At 40.3% G+C, this 13958-nt stretch overlaps 1 protein-coding gene across 3 annotated transcripts in view; it reads left to right on the top strand.

Annotated features, from left to right (window-relative positions):
* LRRC7 (leucine rich repeat containing 7) overlaps positions 1-13958 on the top strand; it is a 572907-nt gene that overhangs the window by 463589 nt on the left and 95360 nt on the right. For all 3 annotated transcript variants that reach the window (XM_056814946.1, XM_056814945.1, XM_056814947.1), the window contains exons 15-16: positions 10373-10472; positions 12855-12979. In XM_056814946.1, coding sequence (XP_056670924.1) covers positions 10373-10472; positions 12855-12979 — 225 coding nt within the window. The remainder of the gene's footprint in view (positions 1-10372; positions 10473-12854; positions 12980-13958) is intronic.

Raw genomic sequence — 13958 nt, 5'->3', positions numbered from 1 at the left:
ACTTCTGCATTTGACATTGTTCTTCATCCTCTCTTCCTAGATACTTTCTCCTTTTGGGCTTATGGTCCATGCAAAACCTCTACCCATGAGTGTTCCCCAGGGTCCCTCTCTAGATATATTTTATCATTTGATGGGATCATTAACATCCATGGGTTTAATTATCACCTCTATTCACATGATACAAATCGAGAAGTCCAGCCCTAATCACTCCCTTGACCTTCAATTCAACTTATTAGCATTATAGACAGAGTAAAAAGAGCCAGAAAGACCATCAAATCCCACTCTTTCATTTTATAAATGAAGAACTGAGACCTAGAATTGTTAAATGATCTATCCAAGGTTACATCCCCCATTGCCCACTCCTTTATTCCCATTCCCTTCAACCTAATCCCCACAATGTCCCACTTGAAAACTACCTACCCCTTCCACTGTGCTCTCTGGAATGTCTGTTCCTTAAGTGAACAAAAATTGATTCCATCCTAACTCTTTTCTTTTCTCACTCTTTCCATCTTCTGGCTTTCACTGAGAGCTGGCTCCCTTCCTCCTTGGCTTCCCTTTGGGACACTGATTATAACTTATCCCACCCAACTCACCAGATGAGGTAGGGTAGCTAAAACACCCTTCATTCACCTTTACTACTTCCATTCTTTCTTCCACCATCATTCAGTAACTTCCTATCACTTGACGTTCCATATCTACCATCCACTACCATCCAATCAAGATTCCTCAGAAAGTTCATTGCTTGGCTCACAGTCTTGCTCTCTTCCTCAACTTCTGCCCTCTTAAAAGGGCACTCCAATGTGCATATGACTCTTCCATCAGACACTGTAACATCCCAGTTCCTCAGCTTATTTACTTTCCATGGCCTACACTTCCATTTCAGCTAAGGTCCACTCAAAGAGAGCTATCCCTTCGTCTTGCCATTATCCACAAATATGCCACTTCTACTTTCACAAAATTTGAACTTCCCTCATCTGTCCATAGCCTGTTCTACCTCTCCCTCTCCAGTTCAAACTGGTTTTTTGCCCTTCCCAACCACTTGGTTCTTTTCAAGGCCATCGCCTTTTGTCTGACCACACTCTCCTCCTTTCTCCATCTTGACTCATTAGTGAACCACTTTAACTCCAGACTCCTCAGCTCCTTTGGCATTCTCCTCTAGATTCTCCTGCCCCTTGCCTGTCAACAATCTTGCACTTCCAAACCTCAATGTGAGATTGCTTCCACAATTCTTTGCTTTCACTCCTACTCACAAATATTTCTGAACGAAGCTGGAGAAAATTACAAACTGGATCCACTACAAAGTTATGTGGCATAATCTCAACTGGACCTTCATTGCAACAAGCCAATTATTTTACTCCTCCCTAATTGATTCACTGTCCCACTCACCACAGAGGCTTCTCTAAACCTATTCATCCCTCCTCAGACCTCCTATGTCTTCACCCTTTCAGCTGAGAGCTTTGCCTCATATTTCACTGGAAAAAATCAATGTCATTCACTGAAAGACCCTTCTCCTCCCTGTTCCTTATTTTACATCATCGGATGCCTATTGCTACTATCTTCCTCCTTGACTCCTTTTTCATATTTAAATATGGCTGTTCTCTTTGTCAAGGCAAACCCATCTAGATGTACAAGTGATCCTATTCAGTCCCATCTTCTGTATCATCCCAAGTTTCTCCCTAATCTTCAATGTCTCCCTGTTTGCCAGCTGCTTTCCTATTGTCTACACAAAAATCCACGTAGCCCCCATCCTCAAAATACCTTCCCCTGATTTATCTATCCCCACTTCATCCCTGTCCTCCTCTCTGTAGCTAAATTTGAGGAGACAGACTATAATCAGCAAGTCTGCTTTCTTTTCTCCCACTCTCTTCTGAATGCTCCACATTTTGGCCTCTTTAGCCTCTTCATTCAACGGAAACTCCTCTCTGCAAACTTAGTGGTGATCTCTCAGCTGAAAAGTCTGCTGGCTTGAAGGTTCAAGCCATCCTTCTCTGTCTCTCTGTAGCCATTGACTTTCCTACACCTTCTCCTAGAGTCTCCTCTCTTCTCTCTAGGTTTCCATGGAATTGCTCTATTCTAATACTGCTCTTACCTCCCATTGCTCCTTCTCAGTACTCTTTGTTAGAGCTTCATGCAGGTCAACCTAGTAATGATAGTCAGCCCCCAGGCCTCTGACCTCGGTCCTCTTCTCAGATGCTTCCATACTATTGGTTTGGTGATCTCATCACCTTCCAAGGATTCAGTTATCATCTCTATGCCTATGACTGTCAAATCTATCTACTCCAATGCGGACCTCCAATCTCCAATCTCTAACAGCATAGTAGACATCTTGAACTAGATGTCTCAGACACATCTTTAACTCAGCATATCCAAAACGGACCTCATTATTTCCCCCCAAACCCTCTCCTCTTCCTGTCTTTGCTATTACTGTTGAGAATACCACTGCTCTCAATCATCAAACTTTCAGTCTGGGAGTCATTCTTGACTTATCCTTCAGACTTCCTATACCAAATCGCTTGTCAAAGACCATTGCTGGCATTTCTCCAGTATTCCCCTTCTGTCCTATGGCACTGCCCCCAACCCTGGTGCACACACTCATCACCTCATACCTGGACTGTTGGTCTATGCCTTAAGACCCTCCCCATTTCCCACCTACATTGCACCCTCTCCTTCCCTTCATCCCTGTGGTCTTTCTTTCTTTTTATGATACCACTCAAAGTCATCTTCTGCACTTAAAATGTCCTGATCCTTCCAAATATGGGTGGCCTTCCTTAAATATACTACCTGGTGTTGAGCTACTACTTCTTCTAAACACACACACACACACACACACACACACACACACACATTGTCTTTTCTGATAGACTGTAAGCTTCTTGAGAGTGAGTGGGGATTATTTCACATTTTTGTATTTTTAGCCCCAGCACCCAGGTCAGTGCTTGACACTTAGTAGGTTCTTAATAATTGATTTTTGTTTGATGGGTTGGTTAAGCATAGCAAATTATGTGACAGAAGATCTCCCCAAGCATTTGTAATATAAACTGAATAATTACTAGAGTAATTCAAAGTTAATGAAAGTTAATTAGAGGCTAGATTTGATCTAGGAAATATTCGTGGAAGAGAAGGTCCTCAAGTGAGTCTTCATTTCCCCTTTCTCCCATCACTCTCTCATGTTCTTCATCCATTTATGGGCTTTTCTTTAGGGTTTTTTTTATTTTTGTTTTATTAATTTCAACACACAATTTTTCACTTTCTATTATGTATACTCATGTTAATCCTAGCAGAGATGCAAAGTTTTTATATGACAGAATTATTGCCTTCAGGAACTAGAGAGACAGACAGAGACATGGGAGGGGAAGATAGATGGATACATACATATGTACATCCATACAGAACTACATAAAAAGAAGACATCAAGAGCATAAAGTAGAGCTGACTGTTGAAGGGAAGGCACTAGAATTAAAGGAACTGGGAAACGGTTCTTGTAGAACATGGATTATTAGTTCGGGGAAGCTAGAACACAGAATCAAGAAGAGAAAAAATTCCAGAGATTGGGAACAGCTAGTGGAAACTCATGGAATCAGGAGATGAAGTATGTTGTGACAAAATAATTGAGGCAAATGTCCCTGGGTTATAGGATACCCACAAAGAAGGAAATTATAAGAAGGATGGAAAGGTCGAAAATGCCCATCTTATGAAAAGGACTGAAAGCTAAACAGAGGATTTTATATTTGATTCCAGACATGATGGCGTCACTAGGGTTACTGAGTGGAGAAGGAACACGATGGGGCCTGTGGTTGAGGAAGGTCATTTGATAGTTGAGTGGAGGATGGGGTAGAGCAGAAAGCCCTTAGTCAGAGACACCACGCAGGAGGGGGTTTCAGTAGTCCAGGAGGTAGTGTTAATGTCAGAAGACGGAAGGGTACATGCATGAAGGATGTCAAAATGGTAGAATCCATTGGACTTGGTCCCTAGTTCTGTAATGGGAGTGGGCAAATGTGATGAGTCAAGGAGAACATCTAGATGGTAACCCTGAGTGATCGCGGTAAAGTGGGGGATGTCAGAAGAGAGATTAGGTAGATCTGAGAATAATCTGCACAGAGATAATAATTAAACCCCTGGAATTTGTACACTCAATAAGCAAAACTGTAAAGAGGGAGAGGAGAAAAGGGCCCAGCTCAAATCTGGAAATAGCTCCTCATTGAAAAAATTCCTACTTTTCACATGTTTAAAAGTTGGTCTCAAAACTCTCCTGCAGCTGGCCGCTACTTAGTAATAAACCACAGAAGTTTTTGATTCCTGACTTGAATCTTCAGCCCCTAGAAATCTGCATCCAGTTAGCTTTTCAGCTCACAGGGAGGACAAATATGATGGAGAGATTATAACAAGTTTCCCTTTAAAGGAAATCAATAACAACCCTCAGAAATAAGCCTATTTGGGAATGTTTTTAATTATATGCAACTTCTCATTCACAAACTTGTGTGTATGTATGTATCTTGCTATGTACGTCCATGTATAGGCATATAAATATCCATATATGTGCATTTTCCTATAAAAATGCTCCTAGATTTTGTGCTCTCCTGCCTCTGCATTTTCTTCCATATCTACAGTGTAAATATTAAAAATGAGGATTAGTGACAAATGCCATCATGTCAAAATGACATGAAATCCTTCCAAGAATTGCCATTTTTAAAATGTTGGTTATCATCTCATATCCCTCTCCTTTCTGCCCTGCCTGCCACCATATTCTTAGATGAGGTTCCTTGTACTCTTCAATCATAGTCTACTTTTTTTAAAAATCCTTATCTTCTATCTTAGAACCAATGTTCTATGGCAGAAGAGTGGTAAGGGTTAAGCAACAAGGGTTAAGTGACTTGCCCACAGTCACACAGCTAGAAAGTGTCTGAGGACATATTTGAACCCAGGACCTCCCATTTCTAGACCTATCTCCCTATCTACCAAGCCACCTAGCTGCCTCCAATCATAGATTATTTATGAGGTGCTTAGTATAGTGTCTGGCACATAGTCGAGATGTAATCGATATTTGTTCCTTTCCCATTCCTTCCCCAAACCATCCGTCCTATCACTGTATCCCCACTGATGCCAAACTTACTACCTGGAGGTGCTCCCCAGAGCTCTGTCCTGCACCTTCTGTCTCAGCAGCCTCACCAGCTCCCCTGGTTGTTGGTGTCCCCTTTCATAGAGACCAGTCCTAGATCCAACTCTCCCCGGAGTTTCACTTCTGCATCCCGATCGCCTTTCCAACATTTTGATCCGGATTCCCTCGAGACATTTCACACTCAGCATGTTCAAAGGAGAGTTTGCTTCTCTTTCCCCAACTAAATTCCTTTCCAGGTGTGCCTATTCCTGTCAAAGGCAGCCCATTCCTCTAGTCTCCCACTTTCCCAACTCCTCCTTCTTAGGAACCAAAGACCAAATCTTTCTGTCTCCACCCCTAAAACATGTCCACTTACGCAGCCACCACCTTCATGTTAGCCTCAAGTCTCCGTACCTCAGTCCATCCTCCACATACCTTAAATGCAGTTATGAGCACACCCCTCCTCCACTCAGTCAAGTCCAAGGATTTCTTTTGTTTTGCAGATAAACTAGAGATTGCTATTTGGCTCTGAAAGCCCTTTGCAGCCTGGCCTTGAGCAGCCTTTCTAGCTTCCTTACAGTTGGCTCTTCTTCCCGTTCTGTAGCCTGTGCAAACAGCCTTCTCTCTCTTCCTCATACAAAGGGCTTCCTTTTCCTTCTTGATATTTCTGAGCTGACCATCTCCCCTCCTGGAATGCTCTTTCCTCATCCACTCTCAGAGAATCCTCTTTCTTCAAGGCATAGTTTCAGGGCCACCCACTAGCCAAATCCTTTCCTCATCCCACAAACTGGCCTGGTCTTCCCTCCCTGACATCCTTCTATTGATTTTCTATTTTCTCTCTACATATTTATATGTGTATCTGTTGCACTCCACCCCACCTTCAATGGAATGTAAGCTTCTTTAGAGCAGGGACTGTTTCATTATATGTACCTATGAATGGAGAGAGGGGGAGAGAAAAACTGAGACAAAGAGACAGAGAGAGACAAAGAGAGTGTTTTTGTTATTCAGTCATTCCCAATTCTTCATGACCCCATTTGGAATTTTCTTGGCAAAGCAAATAGAGTAGCTTGCCATTTCCTTCTCTAATTCATTTTACAAATGAGGAAACTGAGGCACATAGGGTTGAGTGACTTGTCTAGGGTCACTAAAGTCTCTGAGATCAGAGTCAAGTTCCGGTCTTCTGATTCCAGGCCCATCACCTAGCTATTGTGCTCCCTAGCACATTGCCTATAACATAAAAGGTACTTTTAAATGGTTTTGAATAATTATCAATGAATCATTTTTCTTGAGTGTAGACATATCCATGTCACTCCTTGGCTTCACACTATTCCTTAGTTCTCAATTGTTTAACAAACTCCTAAGCTTGCCCTCTATACTCAGACACCTCCCCCACTTCCCAGCTCTACCTCCAGCCATCCTATGAAGTTCAAAATCATGCAATCTTAGACTTGGAAAACAGCTCAGAAGACAGCAATGTGGTTGTAATGGTAAGAATTCTGGACGTGGAGTCAAAAAAACACTGGGTTCCAATTCTACCATTGGGTACACATCTATGGGAAGTTAGTTTTTTCTTTCATTAATGCTAACTATGATTATCTGCAAATGCCACCCACTTCTTCCCTTGTTTGATCAAGACTAATCCCTCTTCTACACAAGAAGCAGTCAGTTACTTGTGTAATAAAACTCTGGACTCACTCTCCTACTATATTACCACAGTGGAAGATCAGAGCTGAGCTGGCAGTTTCTCTGCATAACAATTCTAGGGTACCTTTGAAGGGATGGGGTGATTTTTCTCTAATGCTGCCACCTTAAATGCCCACTACAATATGTTCTCAAACCACCACACCACCATTACCTTGACCACCATCTTCCCTCAGACCCAATGGAGAAAGTCCAAGACCATGAATCCAAGAACCTTGGAGAAAATCCAGACTTTAGTCCAGTGCCCTCAACCACCCTCCTGAGAAGCAGCTCCTGGGGAGATACAGCCTGAACCTTCTACAGGTATTGGAGCCATGTTGAATAAAGACCCAAAAAAGAAAGTCTTTGCCACCAAAGTCCTTGGCCTGTCAAATGGTTCATCATCAGAAACTGACATGAAGTGCAAATGGCATGAAGAGGAGAGATGACCATCTGCCTTCTGCCAAAGGACCATGGGAACTTTCCATATGACTTGTGGCTGAAATTCTCCATAGTGTTGTCTCCTTAGAATGTGAGCTCCTAGAGAGAAGGGCTGTCTGAGTTTTCTAATGGTATTCCCAGTGTTTTGTACACAACAAGCATTCAAAAAATTATTTATTCATTCATTCTCCCCAATGTTAATTGACAATGATTAGTGCATCTTTTAACCAACTTACATTAATTAGCTTTTTCAAAGGAATATTTTTATGTGGGATATTCTTACTTTGAGCAATAATAGAAATTACAAAGTATTATCCCCCTACACAGAACTTCAAACCTAGGAGTACAATTTCCCATTTACCTCCTCAGTTCCTGCAGAAAATAGGGGCAAACATAAGAAAGTTTCTACAAAGCATTTCCCCTCACAAGATTGACTTCTCAATCCACCATAACCAATGGATGAATCTCTGTAGCTTTCATCTATGTTGGGTCAAACAGGTCACCTAGGGTCTTGCCATAATCTAGGTTCCCCCAATCTTCTGGCCCATGGGCCTGTGATGGCTTGCCATTCTGACCTTTCAAAGCCAACAAGGTAGTAACTATCTCATAACACACCTTCATCTAAAGGCATGAAAAACATACACAATAGAAACAGAATCAATAGCGGGGCCATAGGCTTATGAGCCCAATGTCTGCCACACTAGTAGGAATCAATAGGTTTGAGTCCTACTCCTCACCTAAGCCCCAGCCCTTATCTCTCTGTGTGACCAAAGCCAAGGAGAAATGAAGGCTTCTCACTTTATCCACATAGTGGTTTTTGAACGTCCCCCATGTCTGGCTATGCTGCCCATCAGTAGTCCATCTCTTTACCATATTTTCAGCAAACTAGACCCATCTCCAGAATGCTCATGCTCCAAGTTGCGGGGCAGAGTCCTTTCTTAACACACATCATGACTTTCTGGAAACAGGGTCCCCAGCCTCTTCTAATAGGGGAGTACATTAGTGGAGTAAATTGTGCATGCTCACTAGCCTCCTGTTAAATTTAAAAACAAATATCACGTCCCCCATGAAATCTTTTCTTATCCAGAAAAGATGCCCATATAATATAGTCTAGAGGTTCTATAGCATCCTGGCAGCCTCACCTTCCATATATTAACTGTCTTTTCCAGCTTTATGTCATTGGAAATTTGATCAGCATGCCATCTTTGCTTTATCCAAGTCCTTGATAAACTATGAAGCAGAATGGGGCCATGGACAGATTCCTGGGCCACTCTTAGAGACCTGCTAAGTTGACCTTAAGCCAGCAGTTCAGGGAGCATGTGAGAGGTATGCTTGTGTTACTGCACTCATATTAGGGCCTCCTATTTATTGGGGTGACAGTGGCACTGTCATCCAAAATATCTTAATAATACAATGTTAAATTTTCAATGCCTTATGTGGAAGAGGTATGTAGGAAGATCTCTCTAGATCAGAAAAAGCCAGTCTCTTTTGATCAGGAACCCAGAGAAGAGGTTTCTCCTTTCTTGATCAGTCACCCCCAGAGAGAGAGAATCAGTTCCTCCCCTGGCCAGCTTCAACTGCCTCGTCCTGGGAACATTCCGTTTGGAATCTTCACCTTGATTTTGCAGATCAGGTCCCCAGCTTGGTCTGCATGCCTGGCTTGTCCTTTCTTCATGCCTCTTCCACACTTAAGAGATCATTATACATCATTAAAAATCACTCTTCATTCTGAAATAAATGTGAACTATAGAATCTATTTTAAAGACCCAAGTCCCAGAAAACCCACTAAAATCATGATTCTGTCTTATGGGAATTTGGATAGAATTGAAATTGTATCATCAAATTTTTCTTTTAAATGATCATGTTCCTTGCTTATTTCCATATGGAATGTCATACCACAAAGGAAATCTTATTTTTCCCATGTTACATTCCATCCAAAGAATAGGCTCCAGTTAAATTAAATAACTTCAATATTAAATAACAACTATTTCCGATATATATTTAGATAGAATTGTTTATAATAAATATATAAGTATAATAAATAGGTGTTTTTGGAAGTATTTCTATAAATCCATTTTTTTAAAGATTTAGTGGTGATCTGGAGTTTTGGATAGAACTTGATATAATCAGACTTGATAATTTCAGTACACATTGACTAAGCACCTGTTATGGGCCAATCACCGTACTAAGTTCTGATATATATGCCAGACTTCACACTTCTTGGTCAATAAATGTATCTTGTATCTGTCTTCTAAAGCAGCAGTTCTAAATAATTACTCTTAGTGGCATTTTAAATTACTTTCAGTTGTTTGAACTTCTCTGCATTTCATGAATTTGTTAATAACTTCATGATGGTGTTTGATCCCAGATCAAGATGATATGTGTAAATCTATTGGAAACCTTATAACTCTGTGTACATGTTAGCTATTAGGCACATTGCTAGAAAACTACACCATTGAAAAGTGATGGACATGCAGAATTATACCTAAAGATTTCTTTCCTTAATAAAAGAAACAAATACTGTGATGACATTTGGAGATCTCAAACAGAGCATTGCGTTGGCAATATTGATCAATAAAACTGAATGTGGCTCCATCCTCAATGCATCAAGATACTGGGATTTGGTCTATGTGGATATTTCTTCTACCTTCTCTGAAATTGCTGATCTGAAAGTGGCCATGGCCATAAACTTCATCGTCCCAAGGACAACTGATGATGAACATCTCTGAGCCATTTTGGTCATCAGAGGACAGAACTGAAGAACCATAGTCTAGGCTTCTTCAACTTGGTAGAACCTGCCATTGGCATGCACAGCCTCTGGGAGCCCAGTGTTTTCTCCAGACTTTGATTAGGTAACAGTGTAGGACACTCTGAACTAAAGCATGTTTTTTTGTAATTCTGATAGTAACCTTCAGTGTCATTTAATTTGGAATTCCAAGATCTGGGAATGTGTTTCAGCAACAATCCTCCTTTACAACCCGTATATTCATATCTCACCTCCCCTCACTCTACAAGAACTTAGGATCAGATTGACCATTCTGATCCTTGAAAGAAGAATGCGTAACTTTTACTTGATACAATTTTTCTTTAAAGAAACATTTTTCATATAAACATTTTTGGTTTGCTGATTCTGTTTCATTTTTCTTTTATTTACAGTCAAAGGCCCTTATCCCTTTACAAACAGAAGCTCACCCAGAAACAAAACAAAGAGTATTGACTAACTACATGTTCCCTCAACAACCTCGTGGTGATGAAGGTAAGTCTCCATCAGAAACATTTTCTAAGAACTCAGTTGGAAATGTAATAATTATTTATTTAATATCATTATTATTTTATATTTCTACTTTAGAGAATGGAATTATTTTAGCTTTAGCCCCTGGTCAGTAAATTTGGTGGGTAAGTAGGGCTATGGATAGATGGGAAGTCCTAAGTTCAAATCTGACCTCAGACACTTCCCAGCTGTATGACCCTGGGCAAGTCACTTGACCCCCCATTGCCTAGCCCTTACCACTCTTCTGTCTTGGAGCCAATACACAGTATGGATTCCAAGACGGAAGGTAAGGGTTTTTTAAAAAATATATCAGTGTCATCAATTTCCAACAATTGAATAGATTTATATAAAAATAATTTGGGGTGGGGAGTGTTTCTGATCCAGAAGTACCTTTGCTTTTATGTGCAGCTTCATCGTTATGTCCAAAGGAACCTCTTCAATAGCATTCTAAAAATAATTTGCCTCCCTTGATAAATAGAAATGTTCAATTGAATTTAAGGAACTTCCCAACTGAAGGGACTGTAGCTCTAGAAGGTAGTAAATCAAAGATCTAGCATTTCCTTCCCAGGGAACTTTAACCACCAGCTACCCAGTTAACCGAAATAATATAAGGTCAGTGTGAGGCAAGAAGAATTAACTAGATAGAGTTCTGAAGGAGCTAGTACCAACCTTGGGTTCCCTGGTTCCACACACACAGACTAAACGGCCCAGGTACTCATGACATCAAATGCACTTAGAAATCAATTGCAACAAGTAATCTTACGATGAACAACAGTGTCGTCTTTCCCAAGGTAGTCAAAGAAAAGTTCATGAGCATTTTTGGAAGTTCAAGTCAAGAATCGATGAGATTAAAAGGTTACATTCTGAGAAAGTAACCCCTTAATCCTATTGACTCTTCATATTTTCAAAGAAATGTATCATTCATCCTTGGGATGGTGACATAGGCAAGTGGGACCCAAATGCTAATAAGTTGAAAATAAAGGTGAGTTTCCTCCTAACTCTATTGGAGAAGGAGACAGAGACAGAGAAAGTGAAAGAGAAGAGGGAAAGAGAGAAGCAGAAACAGAGACAGAGAAGAAGAAAGGAGAGGAAGGAGCAAGACAGACAGCTACAGAGAGAGCTGCTTTGAAAAGTAACCCTCTTTAAATCTAATGTAACTTGAATTAGGACAACTTGTAAATGGATCCTTCTGTAACAGGTATGCCCATCTTTCTGGTTTTAAGGTTAAATGATAAAATAAAATTTCCATTTAGAATTGACAAATGTAAGTGGATTCTTCAGTGTCTTATATTATTTTACAAGCATTTTTGCTTTTTAGGAGTCTGGGAATCCGAGATTAATACAAAAAATATATATATCTCCATACTTAGTTTATTGAAAATGTTGAGATTCAGAAAGAAAAACCACCATGTTTATTTACCTAGTTACTTTAAGATAAAAGTCTTCAGGAAAATTCTATCAAAAGATTTCTCCTTTGAATTTTGCAAGAAAAAATAAAAGACATTCACAAGTATCTTTCCTGGAACTGGGCATGTAAATTAAATGTCTGCTTCCTTCCTGGATTTGAGCTAGACTTCCTGACGTCAAATGTCACATTTAGAGAACAATCAACTTTTTCTGTCATATGGAAAGGGGAAAAAATATTCATCCTAGGGAAGACAAGGGAAATTAGCATGTAATTTAAAATCTTGAACACCCTGTCACCTTGTGTTCTTTGGGGCATAAGTCACACGCACACACACACACACACACACACACACACACACACACACACTCTTTCAGAATTGATTAGGAGATGAGAAAAGTCATTGTTTGGAGTTTCAACAAACCCCTCATCGCTCGGTCTTTAAATGACAATCCAATATTTAGAAATCATTTAACATTGTTTTTTGAATTTCAGACTTGAATAGAATAATTGTAATCTCTATGTGAAAGTCCAAACGAGTCTTGCCAGCCTTTCCCTCCAATAGGGGAAAAAAGAAACACTTCTGTGTCACTTCTCCAAAAGCAGGATGAAATGCTAGGAAGCTTCTTCCATAAGAAACCATATTCATACAGTGTTCTGTTTTGTTTTGTTTATGGAAGAGACTCCACCTCCCACCCTCCCACCCTCAGCATGTCCAATTGCCCACATTGGAAGGCTCCAAAGCAAGGTCACTTTGGATGAATGGAGGTTGATGATAGTTGATTTGAAATTAAGATTCAAGAAGGCCAACTGGCAATTGGGATGTTGACTGTGCGCCCCTTTTTCTTTTTCAGTTTTTAGTACCTTTCAACAGTTTTTGCTTGATGCATTAATTAAGGATTGTTAATAATCCTCTTAGAAAACCACTTTTACTCTGATAATACTTTGGAATGTAACTGTAGATTTCCAGTCAGACAGCGACAGTTTTAATCCTACTCTGTGGGAGGAGCAACGACAACAACGAATGACCGTAGCCTTTGAATTTGAAGAAAAAAAGGAAGAAGACGACAGTGCTGGAAAAGTTAAGGTGAACCTTCTATGTCTTGTTTGACGGCCACCTGCCCCCTAACCCTCTAGGAGTCTGCCCATTTCACACCGATGTTACGCAGTCGAGAATATATAAGCAGTCCTGACAATGTTCTGTTGCTAAAGATGGCCGTGGGGTCTCTTTTTAATAAGGATTAAGAATGGTGCAGATTCTTCATCTGCCCATCCAGCTGAGATCGCTACAGCTCTGACTGATGCATCCTGGACAGAACAGACTTGTCATAGCCCAAGGGAGTAGCAGTGAGAGAAAGAGTCAAACTGGTAGCCAGTGAGAAACAAAAGAAAAGTTCTTCCATACGTAGCCTTGGTTTCCTTTTGCTCGCTGAGTAATGATCCCACAAACAGAACCGAGGCCAAATATAACTAATGTTGCACTTTACTGCCAAAATGTCAAAGATTCAAGTGTCACAGGAATAGTCAAGAAAAGTCCCAGAATCGGTTTAAATGTGAGGATCCAAAGTAATTCAGGATAAGAGTCCCTAATGGCGGATAGATGGTGTTTTCATTGTTTCAAATATGCTCAAAATGTTGACCACACAGGATATTTGAATAAATATCCTTTGGTGATTTCCAATTCATTTAACTTAGATGAATTCAAAACGATAAATACATGTCCACTTTTTGTCAATGTCAAGTTTCAGTGTCTTCTATCATCATGGCAACATCATAGATCTCCCATTAATTTTTTTCTTATTATTTCTGCACTTTTCCCATCATAGATACTAACAACTGTCACTCTAGCTAACTAATTATGCAGGTAACTTAATATGCATCTTGGCGTCAAATTCTGTGGTCACCCTTGATCTTTACACCCTTCCTTCGACCTCACTCATTTGCCGAGCTTTCTTTTAAACATCTGGGTGCTCTCTGGATACAAAGCAGGACATTCACTGATGGAGTATGGGGGGTTTTTTCTAGTAACAGGAAAAAACTTTTTACTGTTAAGGGATTTTGCAAAA

This window comes from Monodelphis domestica, chromosome 2, assembly GCF_027887165.1.
Source record: "Monodelphis domestica isolate mMonDom1 chromosome 2, mMonDom1.pri, whole genome shotgun sequence".
Classification (NCBI taxonomy): domain Eukaryota; kingdom Metazoa; phylum Chordata; class Mammalia; order Didelphimorphia; family Didelphidae; genus Monodelphis; species Monodelphis domestica.
The sequence above is the reverse complement of the archived record's forward strand: the minus strand, read 5'-3'. Positions and strand labels throughout refer to the sequence as shown.